This window comes from Sabethes cyaneus, chromosome 3 (genome assembly GCF_943734655.1).
Source record: "Sabethes cyaneus chromosome 3, idSabCyanKW18_F2, whole genome shotgun sequence".
In the NCBI taxonomy this organism is placed as follows: Eukaryota; Metazoa; Arthropoda; class Insecta; order Diptera; family Culicidae; genus Sabethes; species Sabethes cyaneus.
Window position 1 is genome coordinate 188703077 of NC_071355.1, and position 23163 is coordinate 188726239.

General features: G+C 44.2%; 1 protein-coding gene across 3 annotated transcripts in view; it reads left to right on the forward strand.

The window, feature by feature from the left end:
* Positions 1–23163, forward strand: part of LOC128741199 (laminin subunit alpha-1) — a 109990-nt gene that overhangs the window by 81869 nt on the left and 4958 nt on the right. For 2 of the 3 annotated variants that reach the window (XM_053836828.1, XM_053836827.1), the window contains exons 3-12: positions 1984–2274; positions 11160–12484; positions 12548–12938; positions 12998–13215; positions 13275–14747; positions 14805–15557; positions 15615–16688; positions 17200–17361; positions 17422–17875; positions 17935–18071. In XM_053836828.1, the coding sequence (XP_053692803.1) occupies positions 1984–2274; positions 11160–12484; positions 12548–12938; positions 12998–13215; positions 13275–14747; positions 14805–15557; positions 15615–16688; positions 17200–17361; positions 17422–17875; positions 17935–18071 (6278 nt within the window). Of the gene's footprint in view, positions 1–1983; positions 2275–11159; positions 12485–12547; positions 12939–12997; positions 13216–13274; positions 14748–14804; positions 15558–15614; positions 16689–16776; positions 16841–17199; positions 17362–17421; positions 17876–17934; positions 18072–23163 lie in introns of those variants that run through there. The other variant, XM_053836829.1, reaches the window with a different exon arrangement.

The following is a 23163-nucleotide window of genomic DNA, read 5'->3' on the forward strand; positions in this document are numbered from 1 at the left end:
GGCGAAGCGATAGGTTTGCTGTTTCCGGTAGCCATCGGTAGAATACCGCTGAAAATACCATCAACGGAACACCACATATCATCATGACAGTTCCGCGATAGTAATCGCTATTCAAATCCCATGAGGATGCCAACGAAAGGAACATAAGCTGGGAAGCACTTTCCTTCACTTGAATGCCAAGCGCAACCGACATGGCTTTCTTCTTGGGGTAGATCGATTCCGAGCTGTACACGTCTGGAACGAAAGTGAGCCCGGCGGAAGCAACCACTTCGTAAATGAGTATCGCCGTTATAGCGAAATCTCGGTGAACATGATCTGACACTAAGTAACATAATCCTAAAATGGCAAGTATTGAACCACTACCCAGTGTCGATAATACCATTGGAATTTTGCGACCAAATCTGTCGATGTACGCTAAGCCAAGCGTTCCGATTACTATTCTAATTGTCATGATTATTGCTGCTGATACTCTGTAGTCTTCGAATAGCTCATTCAAGATGTGAAGTCTAACCACATTCAGCGCCATGTTGAATGAAAATACGGCCGCTTCCTTGCAAAATCCCAACAGGAAAAATGGACGATAATTACCATTTTTATGAACTGATTTGTTGAATCCTTCTTCATCCATCAGCATAGATTTAAATGAATTGTACTCTCTTTGTATCTCCGATGTTTCCGTCGATTCGCGCCGATATGCTTTCATCAGTTCAATTGCATCTGCATCGCGTCCTTTTCGGATCAAAAATAATGGCGATTCTTGGGTTAGAAATAGAGCACAGCCGCCAGCCAGTAGGCACAGACAAAGTCCCAATATTCCAACGAGTCTTAAGGGATGCATGCCATATCCGTAATTTTCCATAGGTCCGAAAAATCCGTACGTTAAAATACCTATCATTACACACAGGTTCACTGTTGAAACGTTGAAACCACGGCGTTCTTTAATGGAAACTTCACCGGCATGGATAATGACTACCACATAGACGATTCCGTGGGCCATTCCAAGAATGACACGTCCAAACACAACGCCTATCCAATTATCCGGAACGGCGATTAGCACGATATTACCGATAATGGCCAACGATAGATAGAGCGCCTGTTACAAATTAGGAGACCGTTAACTACCCATAGTTTCAGAACCATAAAGTGCGTAGTAAAAAAAACTCACCGAAATCGATTTCTTTTCGTAGCGATCAACGAGCAATCCGCCAACGAGCGATCCGTGAACTCCCGACCAGTAGAAAGTGATCGCTATCAGATGAGCCCAAAACGAGTGCATCTCGGTATCCCACGGCTGATGCTGCGAGTTGACGTTGAATATGTTGGAACCAATCATCAGTCCGGTAGCCATTAGAGTCAACATCCCTAAATTAGGTAGACAAACAATTAGCACTACACTTTTCATCCACTAATAAAATTATTCTAACCTGCCGCCAACGTGCTGTTCTGAGCTAGATACTTCCGATTTTCCTGAAGCCATTCTACGCAGCGTGACATTTTCTCGCCTCGAATAGATACTGTGTGGCACTACCCTGTCTTTGATATCCGTACTGGTTTGCTACTGGTCGTAAGATGACAACGAATGCTTTATTTAAGCAGCTTCCTTCGCCGGGCGGTTCAGTATACTAGCGAGTGACTGATTCTGTTATCTGCCTAGACATGGTAGGTACGCTCGGTGGGTTTGTTTTAGAAGCTCGTCCGGAATTCTCTCCGGGGTTGTTAGCTGTCGAGATAAGAAAAAAATGTGCTTTTGGCGAGTAAATTTTGTTTTTAGTCTAGTCATTCGAGCGGTGCGGGTGAGAAACAGTCTCAAGGGTTGTGAGTGAGTAATAAACGCCGATCAAAATCTAATGTCTGGCGCAGGCTCTACCCGACCTGTGTGTTTATAGTATGATTCATCGTTAGATTCTATATCTCAATATCATAACTCATAACATTGTTTTAATTTACCTAACGATTTCGTTGTCTTCTGCTTCTCTTCCGCAGGTTGCAACTGCCATATCCAGGGTTCGGTCAAGCGGATCTGCAACCAGCACAGTGGCCAATGCGTCTGTAAGCCATTCGTGGAGGGCCGTCAGTGCAACCGGTGCAAGCCTGGCTTCTGGAATGTGGATTCCGGTTCCGGTTGCATCAAATGCAGCTGCGATCCCAATGGAAGTGACCACGAGGAGTGCGATATGTACACGGGCCAGTGCTTCTGCAAAATCGGTGTCGAGGGCACGAATTGCGACCGATGCCAGCAGGGCTACTATGGATTTTCTAGTCACGGATGCAAGAGTAAGTAGAGTTGTGATATAATATAAGTAGCAAAACATAACAAAATTGAATATATATTCAGATCGTAAATCCTCAGGCTGAAAATTTATATAGTTTTAAGTAATCTCGCAAAGATTTAACTTAAACATTCAGTCAACATTGAACATTCAATGAAGAAAGATGCAGTTTTTCCTTTAAAAATTATTATTTATTTATTACTAATTGAGCCCGAATCTTACGATCCGGAAAATATAAATGTCTGTTCAGAATTCCGAAAACTGCGGATACATTCCATTGGCCAGTGTTTGCGAAGATGTTTAATCTTTGTATTAGTTGTTTGAGTTCTTATATTGCATATTATAGCTCTAAGATGTTGTACATAAACGAGTGCTAGCCGGAAACTGAAACAAATGGTTTTTACGTTCGTATTGGATTTTATTTAACTGAGTAAAAAATTTGCAACATTTTTGTAGTCTGATTAGAGTAAAATGTTGCTTAAAAAATTCTTGATCGTTTGCTATCATTACTTCATTTTTTAAAATTTTGCGACTTGGTCCGGTCTGATTTAACACCGACCATATGATATCAGGCAGCCGGGTCGAGCAGTCGAGTCGTACAGTGGAGTCGAGCAGTCAAATCGAGCAGTCTAGTCGAGCAGCTAAATCAAGCTGTTCAGTCAAGCAGCCCGGTCGAGTAGTTGAGTCGAGCAGTCGAGTCGAGCAGTTGAATCGAGTGGTCGAGTCGAGTAGTCAAGTCGAGGAGTTAAATTGAGCAGTCTAGTCGAGCAATTTAATCTAGCAGTTAAGGCGAGTAGTCCAGTCGAGCAGTTGAATCGATTAGTTCAATCAAGCACTTGAGTCGAGCAGTCGAATCGAATGGTTTAGTCAAGCAGTCGGGTCAAGCGGTTAAGTCGAACAGTTGAGTCGAGCAGCTCATTCGTGCAGTCGAGTCGAGCAGTTCATTCCAGCAGTCGAATCGAGCAGTTGAGTCAAGCGGTTGAGTCGAGCAGTTGAGTCGAGTAGTCCAGTCGAGCAGTTAAGTCGAGCTGTCGCATCAAACAGAAGTCAAGCAGTTGAGTCGAGCAGTCAAATCGAGCAATATAGTCGAGCAGTTAAATCAAGCTGTTCAGTCAAGCAGTCCAGTCGAGTTGGGCAGTTGAACCGAGCATTCGAGTCGAGTAGTTTAATCGAGCAGGTAAGTCGAGTAGTCCAGTCGATCAGTTGAATCGAGTAGTCTAGTCGAACAGTTGAGTCGAGCAGTCTAGCCGAGCAGTCGGGTCAAGCGGTTCAGACGAGCAGTTAAGTCGAACAGTTTAGTCGAGCAGTTCAGTCGAGTAGTCGAGCCGAGCAGTAGCCTCGAGCAGTTAAGTCGACCTGTCGAATTAAACAGTTAAGTCAAGCAGTTGAATCGAGCAGTCGGGTTGGGTGGCTAAGTTAAGCAGTTAAGTCGAGCTGTTGAATCAAGCTATCAGTTGAGTCGAGCAATCAAATTGAGTAGTCTAGTCGAGCAGTTGAATCGAGCAATCGGGTTGAGCAGTTAAGTTGAGCAGCTGATTCGAATAATCCAATCGAGTAGTAGAGTCAAACAGTTCATTCGAGCAGTCGAGTCGAGCAGTTGCGTCGAGTAATCCAGTCGAGCAGTGGAATCAAGCAGTAGAATCGAGCAGTTGAGTCGAGCGTCGAATCGAACAGTTGAGTCGAGCAGATAAATCATGCTGTCCAGTCAAGCAGTCCAGTTGAGCACTCGAATCGAATAGTCCAGTCGAGCAGTTCAATCGTGCAGTTAAGTCGAGCAGTCGGGTCGAGTAGTAAGTCAAGCAAATGTGTTAAGCAGTCGAATCGAGTAGTTAAGTTGAGTAGTCCACTCGAGCAGTTAAATCGAGCTGTTCAGTCAAGCAGTCAAGTCGATCTGTCCAATCAAGCAGTTGAGTTGAGCAGTCGAATTGAACAGTTCAGTCGAGCAGTTCAGTTGAGCAGTCTAATCGACCAGTCCAGTCGAGCAGTCTAGTCAACCAGTTCAGCAATCGAGCAGTCCAGCAGGCGACCAGTGAGGTGACTGAGAATACAACCCATTACTACGAAAGCATGACGTCCTGTCAGGGACCTGTTTTTAGTTACCGATAAGCCTATTATGACGTCCTGTCAGAGACCTGGTTTTCGGTACAGACATCAGCCTCTTATATAAATAGATTCCTGTTCTGACACGTAATAAATAAACAGTAGATAATAAGCTAATTGAAAAGGAAAAATTTCAGCTTTTTCTATGTACTGATACCAAAACGTTCACTGCAAAAGCATTAATCCACTAGCTTGCCTACGACTTACGAGAAATTAGAATGATAGAATAAAGATCTAATACAGGAAAAGTGATTAGATTGTGAACACATTAAAAAAGTAGGGTTATATTAATCAAGTGTTACGAAACTCGCACTTGTGTGGTCTGATTTTCTCACCCGAGCGTTCGCATTCTAACGAATACACATTGATTGGGTATTCTCCATTTTTTATTTTCCCACGCATTGTTTTTGCACGAGTTTTTGCAAATTAAAATAGTTAAATACACTATCAGCCACAGTCGTCGGCAAGTGTCGTCAGTTGGTCAGTTGTCACTCTTACCCGCATGTGCGCATAGAATGAAGAAAAAAAATAAGTAAAGCAAAATCTGTATCCATACTTCGCAAGATGCCGGTCGCCCTTTCGAGCTCTTAGTATCGGCTTGCCTCGCGAGCGAGCTGTGCAGAAAGACGCTACAAGGCTATGCGCTCGAAAGTGTGTAACCAGCATAATGTTATGTAGCACCGTACTATAGTTACTATATATATAGTTCGGCGGATGCAAAAATCGGGAGCCAATCAAAGTCAAAAGCGGAGAAGTTTTTCAAAATTCGAATTGTGGGAGTAATGTTAATAAACAAACTTTATTTTCAAAGAACTAGTCATTTTCAACACCCGCTAGCGATTATTTTCCGTAAAACCCTGTACATTTCTCCAAAATTTCAAATTTAATTTCAAAAATCAGGGATGCCAATTCGCCTGGCTTTCTATCCGCCGAACTATATATATATATAGTAACTATACACCGTATGTCTTCATCAGTGGAGCAAGCGTTGGATGCTATGCTTCTTACACTTGCTCGCGAATGAGTGGGAATCTTTGGTTATCACTCGATTTGCAATATTATTACTGTTCCGTAAACCAATATAGCCGTTAGTATTATGAATTTATTCCCTTAAGTCGCAGGTTTATAAATTATAAAATAAAATAATAGAATGGCGGTAATAGAGTAACTTTAGGTTAGATCTACTTTAAGTGTTTTTTTTTTGTTTCATACTTACTTACTTTTTACTTTTTCGGCGACAATCCTTTTATCGAATCCATGTCGAACTCAGGAAAATTTTTTTCCGTTTCTCGGTCTTGGGTTGCCTCTCTCAAGTCGCCCCTAACTCCCGCTGCTCTAACATCAATGTCAACAGCGCTTGTCCAACGAATACGTGGTCTGCCTCGAAGCCGTCGGCCTTTGCCGGGTTCTCTGCTAAATATAGTTTTCGCAGGTCTTTCATCCGGCTGTTCCAACACCCGAAAGGATACCACGCTCTCTAGCAGCCACCATATAGTTTGTTTTGGTAGAATTTATGATAAATCCTATCCTCTAAGCTGCCTCTTTAAGATGCGTGTACGCTTCTTCCACAACTCTACGGTTAACATCGATTGTATCGATGTCGTCCGCAAACCCTAGGAGTATTTGAGATTTCGTGACGATGGTACCGCTTCTCTGTACGCCTGCCCGTCGAAAAGCACCTTCCAATGCAATTTTGAACAGCAAATTCGATAGTCCGCCACCTTCCGTCAAACCATCTAACATTACAAACTAGTCCGATGTCTCACCTGCTATCTTGACGCTTGATTTTGAACCATCAAGGGTAACACGTATCAGTCTGATCAGTTTTGTTGGAAAACCACATTCAAGCAAATTCTGCCACAGCTCATTTCGTTTAACTGAATCATACGCCGCCTTGAAGTCCATAAACAAATGGTGAGTTTGCAGGTTGAATTCCAGAAATTTATCGAGGATCTGTTGCAAGGTGAACATTTGGTCCGTCGTGGAGCGTCCCCTCGAAAACCGCACTGGTATTCGCCACTAGTAATTCGCAACGACCTCAGTCCGAGAAACAGGATGCGGGAAAGAATTTTGTATGCAGAATTGAGAATTGTATGCAGAATTTGTTCGCTTCTAGTAAGATTAATTTTTATCCGACAATCCAGCGAACTTTCGGTCATTAAATGCTATTAGATTTTTATTATTCTCACCTTCCATTCTCGCTCAAGCTAAAAGTTATGAGTACACTTCCTCTGATTATTTAAACTTACTCTTAGTTTAGACTTTAGAAATAGCTTTTACTTAGATTTCTTTTTTGCTTGTTATAATTTCTTTACTTTATACTGTTCTTTATTTACCCTTTACTGACAAAACGATCCCTAACGTGAGCATGGGTGTAGTTTATTTATGTATTTATTTTTATTTTATATCATCTGACAAAATTTATCTTAATGAACTAACATAACAATCAAATTGCACTGGACCTAGTAATTTTGCTTTTAAACAAGTGCGAAGGTTCGCCGAACTCGAACAGATGCTCAATACTAGTGAATAACCTTACACTGAACGCTACGGGTTCGAAAAAGCCGAAGTTTGTACGGTGAAAATCGTTTACTAGCATGGAAGATGGTCTTAATACACGTTGCGATGCACGGAAGTTCATCATGGACAGGAGCTTCGGCGAGTCAATGTCGCCATTCAGCACTTTGGCCACGAGTAATACCTGTTGAAGTTTGCGACGCCGTTCAAGGGTATCCAGTCCAAGCAGACGACAGCGATCCGGATAAGGCGGAAGGTTATTTGGATCTCGCCAGGGTAAGTCCCTCAATGCCAGGCGTAGAAATCTTCTCTGCACACGCTCGATGCGCAAGTTCCATGAAAGCTGGTGTAGAGTCCAGACCACGCATGCGTTTTCAAGTAGGGGACGTAAGCAGGCAGGGAGCAGTACAAAGCTTTCAAACAATGAGGATCTTTGAAATCCCGGCCTATTTTTGCGATGAACCCAAGTTGCTTGCTCGCTTTAGAAACAATTTCCGTTCGGTGCCTATCAAACGTCAGCTTACAGTCCAGGATAACACCAAGATCGTTAACGTAGTCGACTCTATTTAACGCTGCCCATCAATACTATACTCAAAAATAATAGGCGATTGAATTCGATGAAATGTAATCACCTGGCACTTAGCAATGCTTACTATTACCGAATTTAGTTTACACCACGTCACAAATTTATCTAATAAAAACTGGAGACAATAACAATCCTCGATGCAACGAATCGTCATCGGCGTAAACTAGTCGGCAACTTTTTCCTAAGACATTTGCTGCGTCATTGAAGAAAATGATGAAAAGGAGAGGGCTAAGCTTGCTACCCTGCGGTACACCAGATTTGTTTGTAAATGTAGTTGATAAAACCGATCCAAGTTTAACTTGCAGAACTCTCTCACACAAGAATGATTTTAGCCACGAAACAAACTGCTGTGAAGCTCCCAAACGTAAAACTTTTTTAAGCGAGATGTGATGATCAATTCGGGTTACGGGTTATATGGGTTATACGGTTACGGGTTATTCGAGTTACGATCAATATTATTTATCGAAGGTTCATCTTCGAGTCTTACATCTCACCAGGGCGCAGTCAACACTCCCCCGGAATGCGCGAAGAAATTTCCTATAGCGGATTCTGAATAACGCCTATGTCGAGTAACAGCTACGTCATTCTGCAGACCGCTCGGATATACCCCGGAAGCAACCTGTGCTGTAACGCGACGCATTTGTCCATCGCTTAAACCAGCAATTTCTTGGGAATGTCAGGTTGCCTATCACTACGATGTCACTGACGAATATTGGATCAACTGTAGAGGTTCAGTGTGCGACGGGTGATACTGGGAAGATAGTCTCGCTCCCCCTGCTGCCAAAATCTGTCCACCATAAGTTGTGATTGTCTATAATTATTCTTCAACAGCATAGGATTATCGTTGAATAGTGTTCAAAATCTCAAGCTGTTCATTTTCATTCGAAAGAAGAATTTCATTCGGCATTAAAACACGGGGAGGAGTTAGTTACAACCGGTATATCGTTTAGGGGTCGTGAATTGACAATGTTTTCAACTTCCGCTCGTCTATTTAGATTACTGACATTTATCGCACGCACACTTCGGTGCGTATACGTATACAGTTTGTTTGCATCTGCATTTTTTTCGAATCGAAAATTTGCATGCGATGCACACAAACCACTAATACAGTCGTACATCGGCAATCCTCATTGGCCATCCGCTCGATTGTAATACGGTCAGATTTTTCTTGACTGTACTGATCGACCGCTCCCATCAACCATCCATCAACCGTAAACTGAGAGAACTGAACTGAGAGACTGGACAAAGTAACTCAGTAGGTCGGGAGCATCTGTCATCTAAACCAACGACACACATTTCGTATCTTCAGTGAGTGTCGTTGGTTTGATGATGCGAGTTATTGAGTGGTATGGTCAGTTTCTCAGCTCAGTTCTCTAGGTGAACTCTTCGACCAACTTATGGTGGTCGAGCTGTTGAATTCCTGTCCGAAGCTCCTTACTAGTCGCTCGAAACTTGGTTCCTCGATCGCTGTAATGTATGGCGCGAGTATTCATTCTTGTTCTTGTTCTTCTTTTTCTTCTAGCTGCATACAGACGGAATGCCTCTTGCCGTATCAAAAACTCCTCTCCACTGTACTCGGTCATGGGCCACTTGTTTTGACGCCTGCATGTCGGCTTGAATCTGGTTGGGCTCGTGGTTCATACGCCTATGCCACCCTCCGCTTTCCGTTTGTATTCCGTCAAAAAAAAATTCGCAACATTTTTCGTCCGTCTGATTAGCGTTTTCTGCATCGTCAGTTTTGTGCGACGGTGTATGCTCCTTGATCGAAGCGTCTTGCGGAGTGCAAAGTAGGCTCAACTTCCAGCTTGAATTCCTCGTTAAACTCGTATTGTTGTCGACGGTGACCAGAGATGCCAAATATATAAACCCATTAACCACTTCCAGTGCATCGCCGTCAATAGTCACATTGCTTGGGAGGCAAACGTTATTTTTTCTGGAGCCGCTTCCTACCATATATTTGGGTTTCGCCGCATTGATTTGTAACTCAATCCTCCTAGCTTCCACGTTTAGTCTGGCGTAGATTTCCATCGGCATTCCAAAGTTTCTAGTAATGATGTCAAGGACGTCTGCGAAGGCTTGGAGCTAGCAACTCAGGATCGAGGTAAACTCATTTCGCGCTCGTCGATACTTGGCCAAATTCTCTCCCGCGGCAATGCTTAGATAGTTTTTCCAAGCTTTTTTTCTGTCTCTATCGCTTTTTGGCATTTTCCGTCAAACCAATCTTTTGGTGCATTCGAAGTTTCTTCCCCGGTTGCGGCCTCATTGACGGCCGAGCGCATCCTGCTCCATCCGGCTTTGAGGTTAGAAACGCTTAGCTCCACAGAGGAAGATAGAACTTCGTCCAGCGTGGGCGCAGCTCTCCTTGGTGGGGAGGGAGCGTTGGGAAAATATGGTCGATTTGGTTCAAATTTCGTTGGTCAGGTGATCTCCAGGTGGCTTTGTAGATATCTTTGCGGGGAAAGAAAGTGCTTCCGATCACCACGCCTCGGAAAGCTCTAACGTTGATGCATCGCTGGCCGTTATCGTTCGTTTCGCTGTGCATGCTTTCATATCCCCGATGACGATTTTGAAGTCCTGTGTCCAGCTGCGCATAGAACGCTTCCTACTCGTCGTTGGGTCTACGTCTAGATGTAAACAACATAACATTTCAAACCCCCACTGACATTAGTTTGACTGCCGGATTATTGAGTCATGAAATTGTCGGATTAGCGGAGTAGTACTGTACAATTTTCTTGCGATTATTAGCGACCACATGCTGTTGTTGCTTTTATGTTTTACAAAACAAGTTGAAACTTTGGCCTTCTTTAGCACATCTTGAATCAAAATACCATGTCGACGGTTGAATTCGATCAACACCATTCTGACCTTCTTTGGATCTATTAAGTCGCAGTTCCTGTCGCTAACATCGTTCCACTTAGTTTTCTAGCGCTCTTTTTTAATGTCTTGATTGCACAAAACACGGTTAAATGTGTGATTCCGAGCTTTATATCGATCCAACATCAGAGGCGTTTGTGAGTTTGAAGTGAGTATCCGACCATTTTTGCTCACTTTTACTTGTTCCAAAGTTATCACTGGTTAACCGCTCAATGATTTTAATGAAGCCGATGTAAACATTGCATTATAAACATGATTGTTATGTGCACATGTACCGATTTTCTGTGCAACAGCTGCGAAATGATCGAAACGTTTTTAATTGCATTTTTTATGTTGCAGTTGGTAATAATTTAAGATAATTCACTATTAGACTGTTTTGTGTAGCAAAAAACAAGTAGAAAATGAATATATTAGGTTGTGTTACTCGGCGTAGTACAGAGACATCGTTCTCATTATTTTGCGGTACAAGATCATTAACCAAAATGAATCCTGCACTCCTACCGTTCTTGATTGGTACACAGAGTGCAACCATAGTCAGCTATAAAACAGGAATTATGCATATACAGACCTAGTTAAGCAAGAAGGTCATTTTAACTTATGTCAGAATTATGTGTACTACCATGTATGATCAGCACACAAATCATTGTTTTTCTGCACAAGGTTAAAATAGTATGCAATAATGACCACAGTTGAGCGAAGCTCATGATTGTGTAATTTGGCAGACAAAAACAATGATTAGCTGTTAATGATTTAAATGCAGATTCTAAATTTAGCTGTACATTTACTTATTTCGACCATTCTCTTCTTTCCAGGATGCGAGGAATGTGCCAGTCCGGCGTATGTGTGCGACCCGGACACGGGCCGCTGTGTGTGTCCACCGAACAGTCACGGTCCAGACTGCCGGACGTGTACCGCAAACACCTGGGGTAATGTGTTCCAGCGAGGTTGCCAGCATTGCGAGTGCGACATCAATGGGTCGATAGGGCAGAGCTGCAACAGTCACGGTGGACAGTGCAATTGTAAGGAAGGATTCACAGGGCGACGGTGCAGCGAGTGTGCCGTAGGATATTACGGCTATCCGAACTGTCGACGTTGTGGGTGCGACGAGAAGGGATCGATCGCAAGGCCTGATGGAACGCGTGAATGCGACGATAACGGGCAGTGTCTCTGCAAACCGCTGGTGTTTGGGAGGGTCTGCGATCAGTGCAAGGCGGCCACGTTTGGTCTGTCGTCGGTTAACCCGGATGGTTGTACGCGATGTTTCTGCTTTGGACGGTCGCAGGAATGCGAGCAGAGTGAGTTCTCCTGGGGTCAGATACGGTTGCCAGGGTCACGCAACTTGAGCGTTGAGTACGTCGCAAAGGACGAGGATGATTTCGACTTCGATTACGTTGTAGTGATCCAGCTCGAAGGGACGAAAACGAATAGGGAGGATGCGGAGATTAAGAATATGAACAACCTTGATTTGATTCCCAGCTCGACGGGCAATGTTTCGATTGGAGCTTACAGCGCGTTTCGCTACCCGCTGTATTTCCAGCTGCCGACGCAGTTTCTTGGGGATCGAACGACCAGCTACGGAGGTGTTCTGAATTTCAGTCTAGTCACTGTAGGAGCGTATGAGACCATTCCGGAGGCTTCCCTTCGACAGTTTCCCTTGGTGCAGCTGCACACTCACGATGAGCTGGTTTTGGACTACTACGAAGACCGGATTGTTTTTGATAAGAAAGTTATTCAGCATTCCGCTAGGTTACACGAGAGTCTTTGGAAGAATCACTACGATGGGGGACCGATTACAAGGGCCGTACTGATGGTAGCCCTGCAGGATGTGAGGCACGTTTTTGTTCGTGGAACCATAACGGAGGACTTTCGCCAGGTTGTGCTGGCGAATGTGACGCTCGATACGGGTATTTACGTGGCAGGAACGGACAACAATCAAGCCTATGGTATTGAACGATGTACTTGCCCGGTTCAATATAGTGGACTTTCCTGTCAAAATCCCGGTCCAGGGTACTACCGTTTTAAGCCACGACTACCGAATAAGGTTCCCGAGACGATCGATGATTACATTGGGAAGGTGCTACCTTGCGATTGTAATGGACGAAGCAGCGAATGTAATTCGGAAACTGGAGTTTGCTTGGTGAGTTGGACTGGATTTCTCTTTAAGGAAGATTTAATTCAATTTATAAATGTTATATTTCAGAACTGTCGAAACAACACCGGCGGCGACTTCTGTCAGGTCTGTGCGGAAGGATTCTACGGCAATCCGAACTACGGTTCGTGTGAGCCATGTCCCTGTCCGGAAACAAGGAAAAACTTTGCAAGGGGCTGCGTTGTGCACGGAAATGAGGTTAGCTGTATCTGCAAACCAGGCTACACGGGAGCGTTGTGTGAATCTTGTGTCCGAGGTTACTACGGATCTCCACATTTGGAGGATGGTCGGTGTGACTTTTGCGATTGCAATCGAGAAGGCTGCCTGTCGGAAGAATGTGATCCGCACAGCGGACAATGTCGCTGTAAGCCTGGAATCATCGGACGGCGGTGTGATCGGTGCGAACAGCCAAAGCACATCGTTCAAAACTATAAGTGCAAGCGTAGGTATTGAATGACAAAATTTTGGAATATCTTTATTAAGTGTGAGTTTTGTTTTCAGTGTGTGACAATTGTACGATTATTCTCATTGACGATCTGACTGATTTGACACATCGGCTGGAGGAGGAAACATCTCACATCGATCAAAATGGAGTTCCAGCTCCTTGGATCGAGTTGGAGCGGTTCGAGGAAGAGTCACAAACTCTTGGAAAGGCGGTCGGACAGCTTTTAGACGTGAAGGATCGCGTTGTCAACTTTGATAATTCTATAATCGATAATGTAAGAACCGTTTATAAACTCCTATCTTTCAATAATTTAACCCGCACTTGTATTTTCAGTTAAAACGCAACGCAACGAGATTGAACAAACGTCTGAATAAACTTTCAAATCGTGTGGATGAATTTCAAGATATGTCGGTTAGCAAAGCCCTGGATCGTGCCACCGCTCTCGGTGCAGACATTCACGACACGAAAGACACTATCGAACAGACAATTGCCGTCCTGCAGAACTATGGTTCGGGGGATCAGCACATTAAGCTACCGATAGCGCTGCAGGAGGCCAACGGCCTGCTGGACGATATTCGGTTTCAGTACGGAAAGAGTCGACCCAAGAGTGATGTTCTGGAGTGTGCCGTTAGGCAGCACGCCTTTTGGAGCAATTTTTCCGAGTCCGTTGATCGTCAAAACAAACGACTGGATGATCTGAAGTTTGAGTTTGGCATCTTTCGCAATCGCATGGATGATTTCGATCGCCTGAACAGGGAAATCTTCAACAATGCAACGTTGACGGAAACTTTCACAACCAAAAATCGACGAAAGCTAGCCGAAATAGAGAGGAAACATCAGCAATCATTGGAAATGGTCGATGAAATCGAACAATTTCTGGACAGCAACACTCTTGCGGACAGTGGTGTGAAACTGGAACAAATTACGGATCACTATGTACAACTTGAGCAAAACAAGGAGAACCTAGTGTGGTTGAATGACGCTTTGGAGGACACTATTAAAGAGTTTGATCAACGGTTTGAAGCGCTCGATCGAGACGACATCCCGGCGGCAATTGGTTACAGTAAACAGCTGGAGAAAGAATCTGATCAATACCAGCAGAAGTTCAAGAACACCGAGGACGGAGCAGCGAACGCCATGAAAGCAAGTATGGCGTACGAAAACATAATCGGTGCGATCGTGTCCGCACAGGAGCTCGCAGACAATGCAACGGAAAGTTCAAAAGCGGCAAACAATAAAGTTAATCCTCTGGGTAACATCTCATTGGTAGAGCGCAGTGAACACTCGATGAACGTATCGGCCAGTATCGAAAAGAAAGCGCACAAGGAACTGGAACGGGCCAACGAGCTGAATGGGGTGATGGTGATGAAGGAGAAAAATGTCGAAAGCCTGCAGTACCGTCTTCGGTTGGCAGGTGTGGACAACAACCGTGTCATGGAAGAGCAGGCCGGTCTCAATCGAGGGGAAGCGATGACGAAGCTACAGACGACGCTGGATCAGGCGAACATCGTTTCCGATCAGATGAAATTCGTACGGGAGGAAGCCGTAACACTGAACAGTGACGTGTACAAACTGAAGCTAAAACTGGCGAAGCTGGAACCGGAATGGGATACGAAGTTCGGAATGGCTGAGGAGAACGTTTCGCAATCGCTGGGCAACATATTGAACGCCAAGAAGGAGCTCAATGGTGTGGAAAAACTGGCACGAACCCAGAGTGAAAAGTTTCAAGCGTGGAACGCTTCATTCTCGGTTCATCTGCAGGAACTGAAAGATAAAATTGCCCGAGCAAAGCATGCTGCTGAAGGAGTAAGTCACGTTTTCGTTATTTCTATGAGTTCTTAGTGTTATTTTTCTAAATTTTAGATCCGCGTCTCCCTGGAGTCAAAGGATGATTGCATTCGCTCGTACGCGCCGGTTTCTTATGGTCCCTCGACAACCAATCGCATCCTTATGTCTGTGGCACTGAACTCGGACAACGTTGAATCTCCTTTGGTCTACATTCAGGGAGAAGAACGTCGCTTCATAGCACTGGAAATGTATCAACGAAAAATTCGCTTGGTTTGGAATCTGGGTGACGAAGAAGTTGTGATCACTCATCCGACCGAAATTAAGGTCCGGGATCCAAAGTATGACGATGCGTGGTTTTTCATAGAAGCAAATCGTACCTTCAATCTGTGCAATCTGAATGTTCGGCGAATGACGCACAGCGGAGTGCTCGTGCCGGCAAATGCTGTTTCTGGGGCTAGTAGTCCGGAATTTTCCAAGCTAACCATGGGGCCCAGTAGTCGCATTTGGGTGGGTGGAGTTCCTGATGAGTTGAGAACACCTGGGTTACGGGCCAATACGGGTCTTGGGGTAGTGTTGAGTCAGCTGTACGTTGATCAACGACAGATCGGCTTATGGCATTTCACTTCTTCGCAAGGTAATTGCGGCGGGGCGATGCTTGGACCTCAGGAAAGTTCAAGTACCACAAACGAAAGGCATTTCAACGGCGATGGCTACGCTGTATTGCAGAAATCGTCCAGCCATAGAAGCAAGAACCAGTTTAGTTTGACGTTAAGCTTCAAAACCTTGGATGAAAATGCGCTGATCTTCCTGGCATTAGATGAAACAAATGTAAGTTCGACCAATCAACAATCAGTTTAAACTTCTAACCATCATTTGGTATTCCAGAACCGCTCCATCTCCCTCACCCTGTCTCAGGGCAAACTGGTCTTCCGCGTTGACTACGGTGGCGACTCTAAGCTAGAAATCAACACAACCAATCGGTACAACACCGGTCAATGGGTCGTTGTGGAGGCTGCTCGATCCTTCTCGAAGGGCAGCACCGAAAATGGAATACTCAAGGTAGACAACAAGGAAGAGTTCCGTGGTGCCCCTACGAAACCGATCAACTCCGGAATGCTACCGAACCTCGGAAATAACTACTATCTGGGAGGAGTACCACCCGGGTTCAAATCCGGAACGACCAAGGCGCCGGGAGCAGATCATGCTTTCTTGGGATGTTTGAAGGGCGTCCAAATAACCGGAGTCTCCTATGATCCGCTGGACAGTTCGAAACACTTTGGAATTGAAGGCTCCTGTGTTGACACGATTAGCAGAGCTGGCTTCTACGGTAATGGATTCGTAGAATTCCCATCGCATAGTCTTCGCAAACGGGCCAACTTTGGGTTCGTTTTCCGCACACTGGAACCAAACTGCTCTTTATTACTGTCCGGGTTCCCTACCCGATTGGCCAATGATTTCGATTCGAAAGATATGCGTGGAAACTACTCCGTATTCCTGTACGAAGGAAAGCTCAATCTGTGGGTTGATTCCGGAGCTGGACGTGTACAGATAGTTTCGAATAACACACTGAACGACGGAGAGTACCACGTGATCAGCGTAATTAAGCGAGGCCGAACGGTTGAGCTGAGAATCGACGACGAGTTACAAGGTTCCAAGGCACTCCCCAAAGCCCAAGCCCTGGTCAATATGCCCGGTGAGCCGGGTGGTCTTTTCCTGGGCGGCGTTCCGGATGACCCCGCTTTCGATAATCTTTCCAAGTCGTTCAACGGCCTAAAGGGCATGATTGCCAACGTCGTCTTCAACAACCGAACGATCTCCTTTGATCAGGCACTTCATTTCACCAACGTTCAAATGGGTCGATCCGGTCCGCCAATGGGATCGCACGTTTTGCATACCGCTCTGATGAAGACTGAACCGATAGGACGCAGCTTTAAGCCTCCACCGGAGGGATGCAACCGGGTAGGTACAGCGGTGGAGCCAAAGGTCACTTCGACGAGGGTAGTTTAACGCTACAATTAACCTCTTTTAAAAATTTCTGTACTTACAGAGTGTTATTACTAACGGTTGTTAGCGAAGTGGGCTCGAGTTCGACTCAAATGCTTCACACATCTAGTAACTTTAGTGGTTTGCATGGTCTTTAGTTTTACAACTTTCTGTTCTTCATTAGTTCGTTCGTTAGTTAGTCAGATTACTTTCCCGCTATACTTGCAAATTCAAATTCATTGGTGACGGCAGTCTAAATTTTTAACTAGAATCGAACATGGTTTCTAGCGCACACATTTAAGCTCAACAAAAGATTTCTAATTCCAAAAACACGCACACACCTGGGTGTATCTTCTATCTGGTACTAAACTGGCACTAATACTCATATAAAATGCTTAGCACAGTAATAAGGTAATTTGTAATTGCTAGCTAGATTCTAAGGATCGGTTCTTTTAGTGTAACTCATCATCTCCGTTTGATCTTCTAGGTTGGAAGCTACTCTTACGAGCCGAATGCATTCAAGTATGGTGACAAGCCGCAAAGCCATTCGATAGTCAACGTGCCCGCCCGCCATTTATGGCAACGAAACTTCATCATCCAGTTCGACTTCCGCACCTTCTATCCAAATGGATTACTATTCGTAGCTTTGGTAAGCAACTTCCATCTTAATCAGACCAAAACAACATTCCTGTTTTTGTTTTCTTTGCAGGGCTCCAAGGACAAAGCAAAACACTACATCACCCTATCGCTTCGCGATGGTTCACTGGTGCTAACGGTGCGCGGCCGCAAACAGGAACAGCTGCTGCTGCCGGTCAAGCTAAACGACGGCCAGTGGCATCAGGTGTCGCTGAACAGTGTCAAGAAGAAGGCCACACTGAGCGTCCAGATGGGAGTGGGAGACAGTCTCAGTTCGGCGCAGATTAAACTACCAAAGAAGCTGAATGCTGCCAACAATCTGTTCGTTGGTGGCATTCCGGACGAAACGCTACTGCCGAAGGAGTGGCAAACGAGACCGGAAGAGTTCAAGGGATGCCTGCGGAAGTTTTCGGTCAACAACAACACGCAGGATTTGGCCCGCCCGGGAAGACATCTGAACGTGGGCCAGTGCTTTCCGCGAATCGAACAGGGTTCCTACTTTCCGGGAGATGCGTATGCAATCTATAGTGGGTGGTTTTCCTTCGGAAAAAAAGAAACTAAACATTAATGTCTGATTTGTTTTTAGAGCGCAATTTCAACGTCGGAAAGTTCATGGATGTTGACCTGGAACTACGAACGTCCGAAGTCAATGGCATCCTGATGAGTGTAGCTGACTCCACCAATGGTTTTCCTGCTTTCTCGCTGGAAATTTCAAATGGCAACGTAAGTAGATGGAAGATCTGTCGTAGCGACGGATATTTAATCCGTCGTTGCCTGTCTTTCTTATGAATTCCCACAAATCTGTTTGCAAATGGTGATCGCTGGTGGTAAATCATTTGGGAGCACACTTTCCCGCCATTGAGATCGGTGATCGCTCGGTAGTTCTTACAGTCCAGTTTGTTGTTTTTCCTGGAAGTCAGTTTGATAACTTCCACTCTTCCGGTAGCAGTTTTGTACTATAAATTCTTATAGTCAGTTGGTGCACATAAATGGTCAGCTTTTCCGAGTCCATTTTAATAAGCCCCACTCCGATGTCATCCTTCCCAGCTGATTTTGACGTAGGACTACGTCTTTGTTTACTATACTGGGACTGGGTAGCATTTTGTGAAAAAGAAAACAAAAGTGTAACGTTTGAATGAAAGATTTTAAATGCTAATAACTACTAAACTACTGAGCGAAACTGAACAATTTATGTCGTTGGATAGATAAAATGACCAGCAATTTTATGGAGGGGGTAATAGAGCAATTTTATGGAGGGCGTAAGAGGGGCGGCTCCTATACAAATGAAGCACAAATTTCCTCATAGCGCTAAAACTAATCAAGCAAAAGGAACCAAATTTGGCATGTGGCGGTTTTTGGAGGCATGCATTTATTTTATGATGGTTTGAGACCCCTCGCCCCTGTGGTAGAAGGATAAGGACTTCCATTCAAAAAAAAACAGAAAAACGCGTATGTGCCATATTTTCTGCTATGTAACAAGCGGTAAGCTGTGAAAGTAAACTAGTAAAACCTTCTCGGTGCAAAAGACAGTGGATCGACGCCGCTAACCTACGTGCCTGTTGCCATTCATGTCAAAAGAGAAGGACATTCGAAAGGCACGCCATATTTTCGATGAACGTGCTTTGGCTTTAATGTTATTTGTAACCAATGGCCCTTTTAAAGGCCACAAGCGAGTTAAATAAAGCTTATTGAAACATGTTAAGTTACGTCATATCATATCATATCATATCATATCATACTTAATACAATAATCTGTGGGCTGGTCATTCATTACTATTTCAAACTTTATGATGCACGTAAGTGATTTTCAAAAGAAATCTCTATGTCTCAATGGTTGCAGGCGTTGTACTTTTGAACCCTCGTCCACATATTTTCAAAGCCACCATTGCATTCAATGAAGCATTGAATCTGAATATTTCGCTCTTCTCTTTTAAACATCCACTTAAGCAATGGCACAGATTCTTATGAACACACATGTGCCAGAAATGCAATTTACATTAGTCTTTGATCTAATAATCTGATATAGTCCTACGTCACCCTTTCCTACAACCCTTATGGCTGTATACCTTGTAGTTTGTTGTTCTTCAGTTGCTAGATAGCCTTCTTAACTTCGGCTATCGATTGGGCTAGCACCTCTTCCACGCTTAATGCACCGTCGAAGTTGCTTTCCCCGCAGTTATGGCTCTCTGCCTTGATGCCGTTAAAATGTTCATCGATGTCCTGCTTCCATCTTTCGGTCACACCATGGTCATCCGTCAAGATAGTGCCAGTCTTGTCTGCTTACCTACCACTTATTGAGAAAGTGATAGGCTAGTTGCTGACAGAACCATTACGAACGCTTAGTCTTACCGCATCCCATATTGAATGAGAATGATGTCATAGTTAAATGGGGCCGTCCATTCGGCATAGTCACTTGACATAATGCTTTTTGGTAACACCATTTGGCTTAACGGCCATTTAGCATAATTACTCATACATCATTCATTTATGACCAAACGGTCGTTTTCCTAAATCATTCAGGAGGGGGGGGGGGGTGAATAAGCCAGAGTTCGGTTTACGAGTTATTTTCTCTTACTTACTTACTAAGGTGGTTTGCCGTCCTAGGAGAAAGCCTGTTGAACAAGGTTTCTCCAATTTACTCGGTAGTCGGCTACTGGTCTCCAATTCCTCGGACACCGAGTACTTTCCGTCAGATCTTGCTCCACCCGATCTAACCATCTTGCTCACTGCGCCCCTGGTCGTCTCGTTCCTACCGGATTTGAGACAAACACCATCTTTGCAGGATAGTTGTCCGGCATTTTTACAATATGCCCTACCTATCATATCCGTCCAGCTTTAATCACCTTTTAGATACTGGGTTCGCCATAGAGCAGTTTGAGTTCATGGTTCATCCTCCGAGTCCAAACTCCGAGTACTCGCTGGTTCCCCTCGAGCATTATCCCTGTTTCATGGCCGTAGAGAATAATCGGGATTAAACGTGGATATTGCCAAATTTTTGATTGCGCTCCAGGCAAACAGACAAAACTAAAAGTCTTCCAGATATTTGGTAATGCGCCAGATTGTTGCCAGATTTCTGTTTCGCCGTTTTACGAAAAAGTCATCACTTCTAATTTCAGATAAAATTTCACAACTGCGAGGAGCAAAACTAGCAAGATGTTTCCTGAGCAATTCCTCCCCATCAGTCAAATTAAAATCAGATTTTTGTTGAACACTTTTATTTGTATTTGTCGGATTTTCGAGAACACTTAGCACCCGACTCCAAATGTACTTGTGGAGAAGTTTATGCTGGAACAAGTTGCTACGTATGGTCATGTTCTTAGAGGTGACGACGTCGACAGTTCTTAGACTTATTTCATTGATCAGTTGGTGTGCGTTGAGCTCTCCAATCACCAGTTTTTCCAACACATATTAAAATTTGATCTTGTTTTGGCTGACATAGTTGGTGAAATAACAAAAATAATATGAAAAGCCAAAAGAATAACTACTTGTGTTATTTGAATAACAAAGCAATAACAGGAGTGTATTCAGAGTTTGGAATAACATATTGTGGTATATGTTAAGGCACTGAAGGTCAAATGCACTGCCGTGTTGTCTGTGTGTACCAAATGTGTTATCAATATATCTTCGAATCTACTCAATAACAGAATAAAGTATAATGTTAGATTTTGTTTTTGAGTAGATATGGAGATGCATTGATAACATATTTTGTTATTGAGTAGATATTTGGTACATTGGAAGTAAGATGAGTTTAATAACCCAAGCAACAATTTGAGTTTTATTGCACTCTTATGATGGTACTTGTGACCAATTTTGGAGCCCCATCACGAGACTCGGTAGCGTAAGCCCTAGTACGGCTACCTATGTAAACCAAAAAAAACTAACAAGAGTCAAGAAATATCTTCTCGGAATATTCGGCCTGGCAAGGCGACGAAATAAGGACATGGAATGGAGACTTGGTACTTGGAATTACAGATCGCTAAATTTCGTTGGAAGCGACAAGGTGCTGCTCGATCAGCTAGAACCCCGAAAGTCGTGAAAGTTGGCATCGTGGCACTGCAGGAGATCTGTCGCAAAGGCGAGAAGGTATGGAGGATGCGTGGCGGCAGAGCTCGATTTTTTCAGAGTGAGGAGCGACCAACGAGCTTGGAACGGGCTTCGTAGTGTTGGGCAAAATGCTGGATCGCGTAATGGACTGGAAAGTGATCAACGAGAGGATGTGCGTGATGAGGATAAAAGGCCGTTTCTTAAACTACACCATCATAAACGTGCATTGCCCACACGAAGGTAGACCCGGCGACGAGAAGGAAGGGTTCTATGCGCAGCTGGAGGCAACGTACGACAGCTGCTCACCACGGGACATCAAGATCGTCATCGGGGATATGAACGCCCAAATCGGCAGGGAAGCAATGTGTAGAGTTCGGTGATCGGGCCCCATAGCCTGCACACCGACACGAACGATAACGGCCAGCGATGCATCAATTTTGCGGCTTCCCGAGGCTTGGTGATCAAAAGCACTTTCTTTCCTCTCAAAGATATCCACAAGGCCACCTGGAGATCATCTGACCAACGAACCTCGAACCAAATCGACCATATTCTCATCGAGGGCTGGTTTTTCTCGAACATCACGAACGTACGCTCCCTACGGAGTGCGGATATTGGCTCGAACCACTACCTAGTAGCACTACATGTGCGCTCAAAACTATCGACGGTTTATACCTCGCGACAAAGTCGCTCGGCTAAACATTCGGCAACTACACAACCCGCGAACTGCCGAAAACTACGCGCGTGTTGGATGAAACTCTGCCTTCCTCTGTGGAGCTAGATGCTTCGACCCTCGAAAACGGATAGAGTAGGATACGCTCGGCCGTCAACGAGGCCGCATTAGGGATGGGAATCGAAAACCAAAGTATCGATATTTGGTATCGCAATATATCGGACCGATCCGATACTGAGTAATTAGTATATCGCAACCAAAATATCGATACTTCGATATTCACCGATATCGGAACCCGAAATATTCAGAAAGTTTTCAGATACGATCCGTCACGGGCTTGGGATGCGGCCATCTGTTTCGTTTATGTCGCCGGCATCTCCGCATCTCCAACATACCGTATACGCTTCTCTCGACAATGTACGCAGCAGATCTGTCAGGCGGGCGCTTTTAACTAGAAGCACCAGGACTAAAACTAATCAGTTTCAAACAATTTTTCAATAGTTTGGTCTAATATGCAACAAGATATCCTGGCAGGAGATTGTTTTGAAAAACCCAGTGATTTGCTACAAAGTTTGTTATATTTCAACATATCAAAGCAAAGCAAAGCCTAGGTGCTACATTCCGTTATCGAAACTTGACCTTCTGTTATTATACGACAGACTTCGCAGCCAATTGTTAGAGTGCAGGACAATTGCAGGGCCAGTTGCTACAATCTTATTGACTCTAACAGCCTCTCCCAGCCGAGATTCGAACATACGACGACTGGCTTATTGGGCCAGCATCATACCTCGAGACCAACTGGGATATTTCAAAATAAGCAGCATAAATGCTTACATTAACTCCTATAATCAGAAAAGTGTTAGATGTAATTAAGATTCGCATAAGTTTACCTTGTCACATTATTTATTCACATTGTGTTATTCTAGGGGGGAAAATCTTAAAGATAGTTCACATCTCAAGAAATACAAATTCAGAATTGGAATCAGGTATGGACAAAACACCGAACGTAGCTTTTACGGTCCTTACCATTTCCTAAAACGACACAACAAAGTTCATCTCTTTTTTCATACAAACAAACACGATGGGTGGCCAGCAATTTAT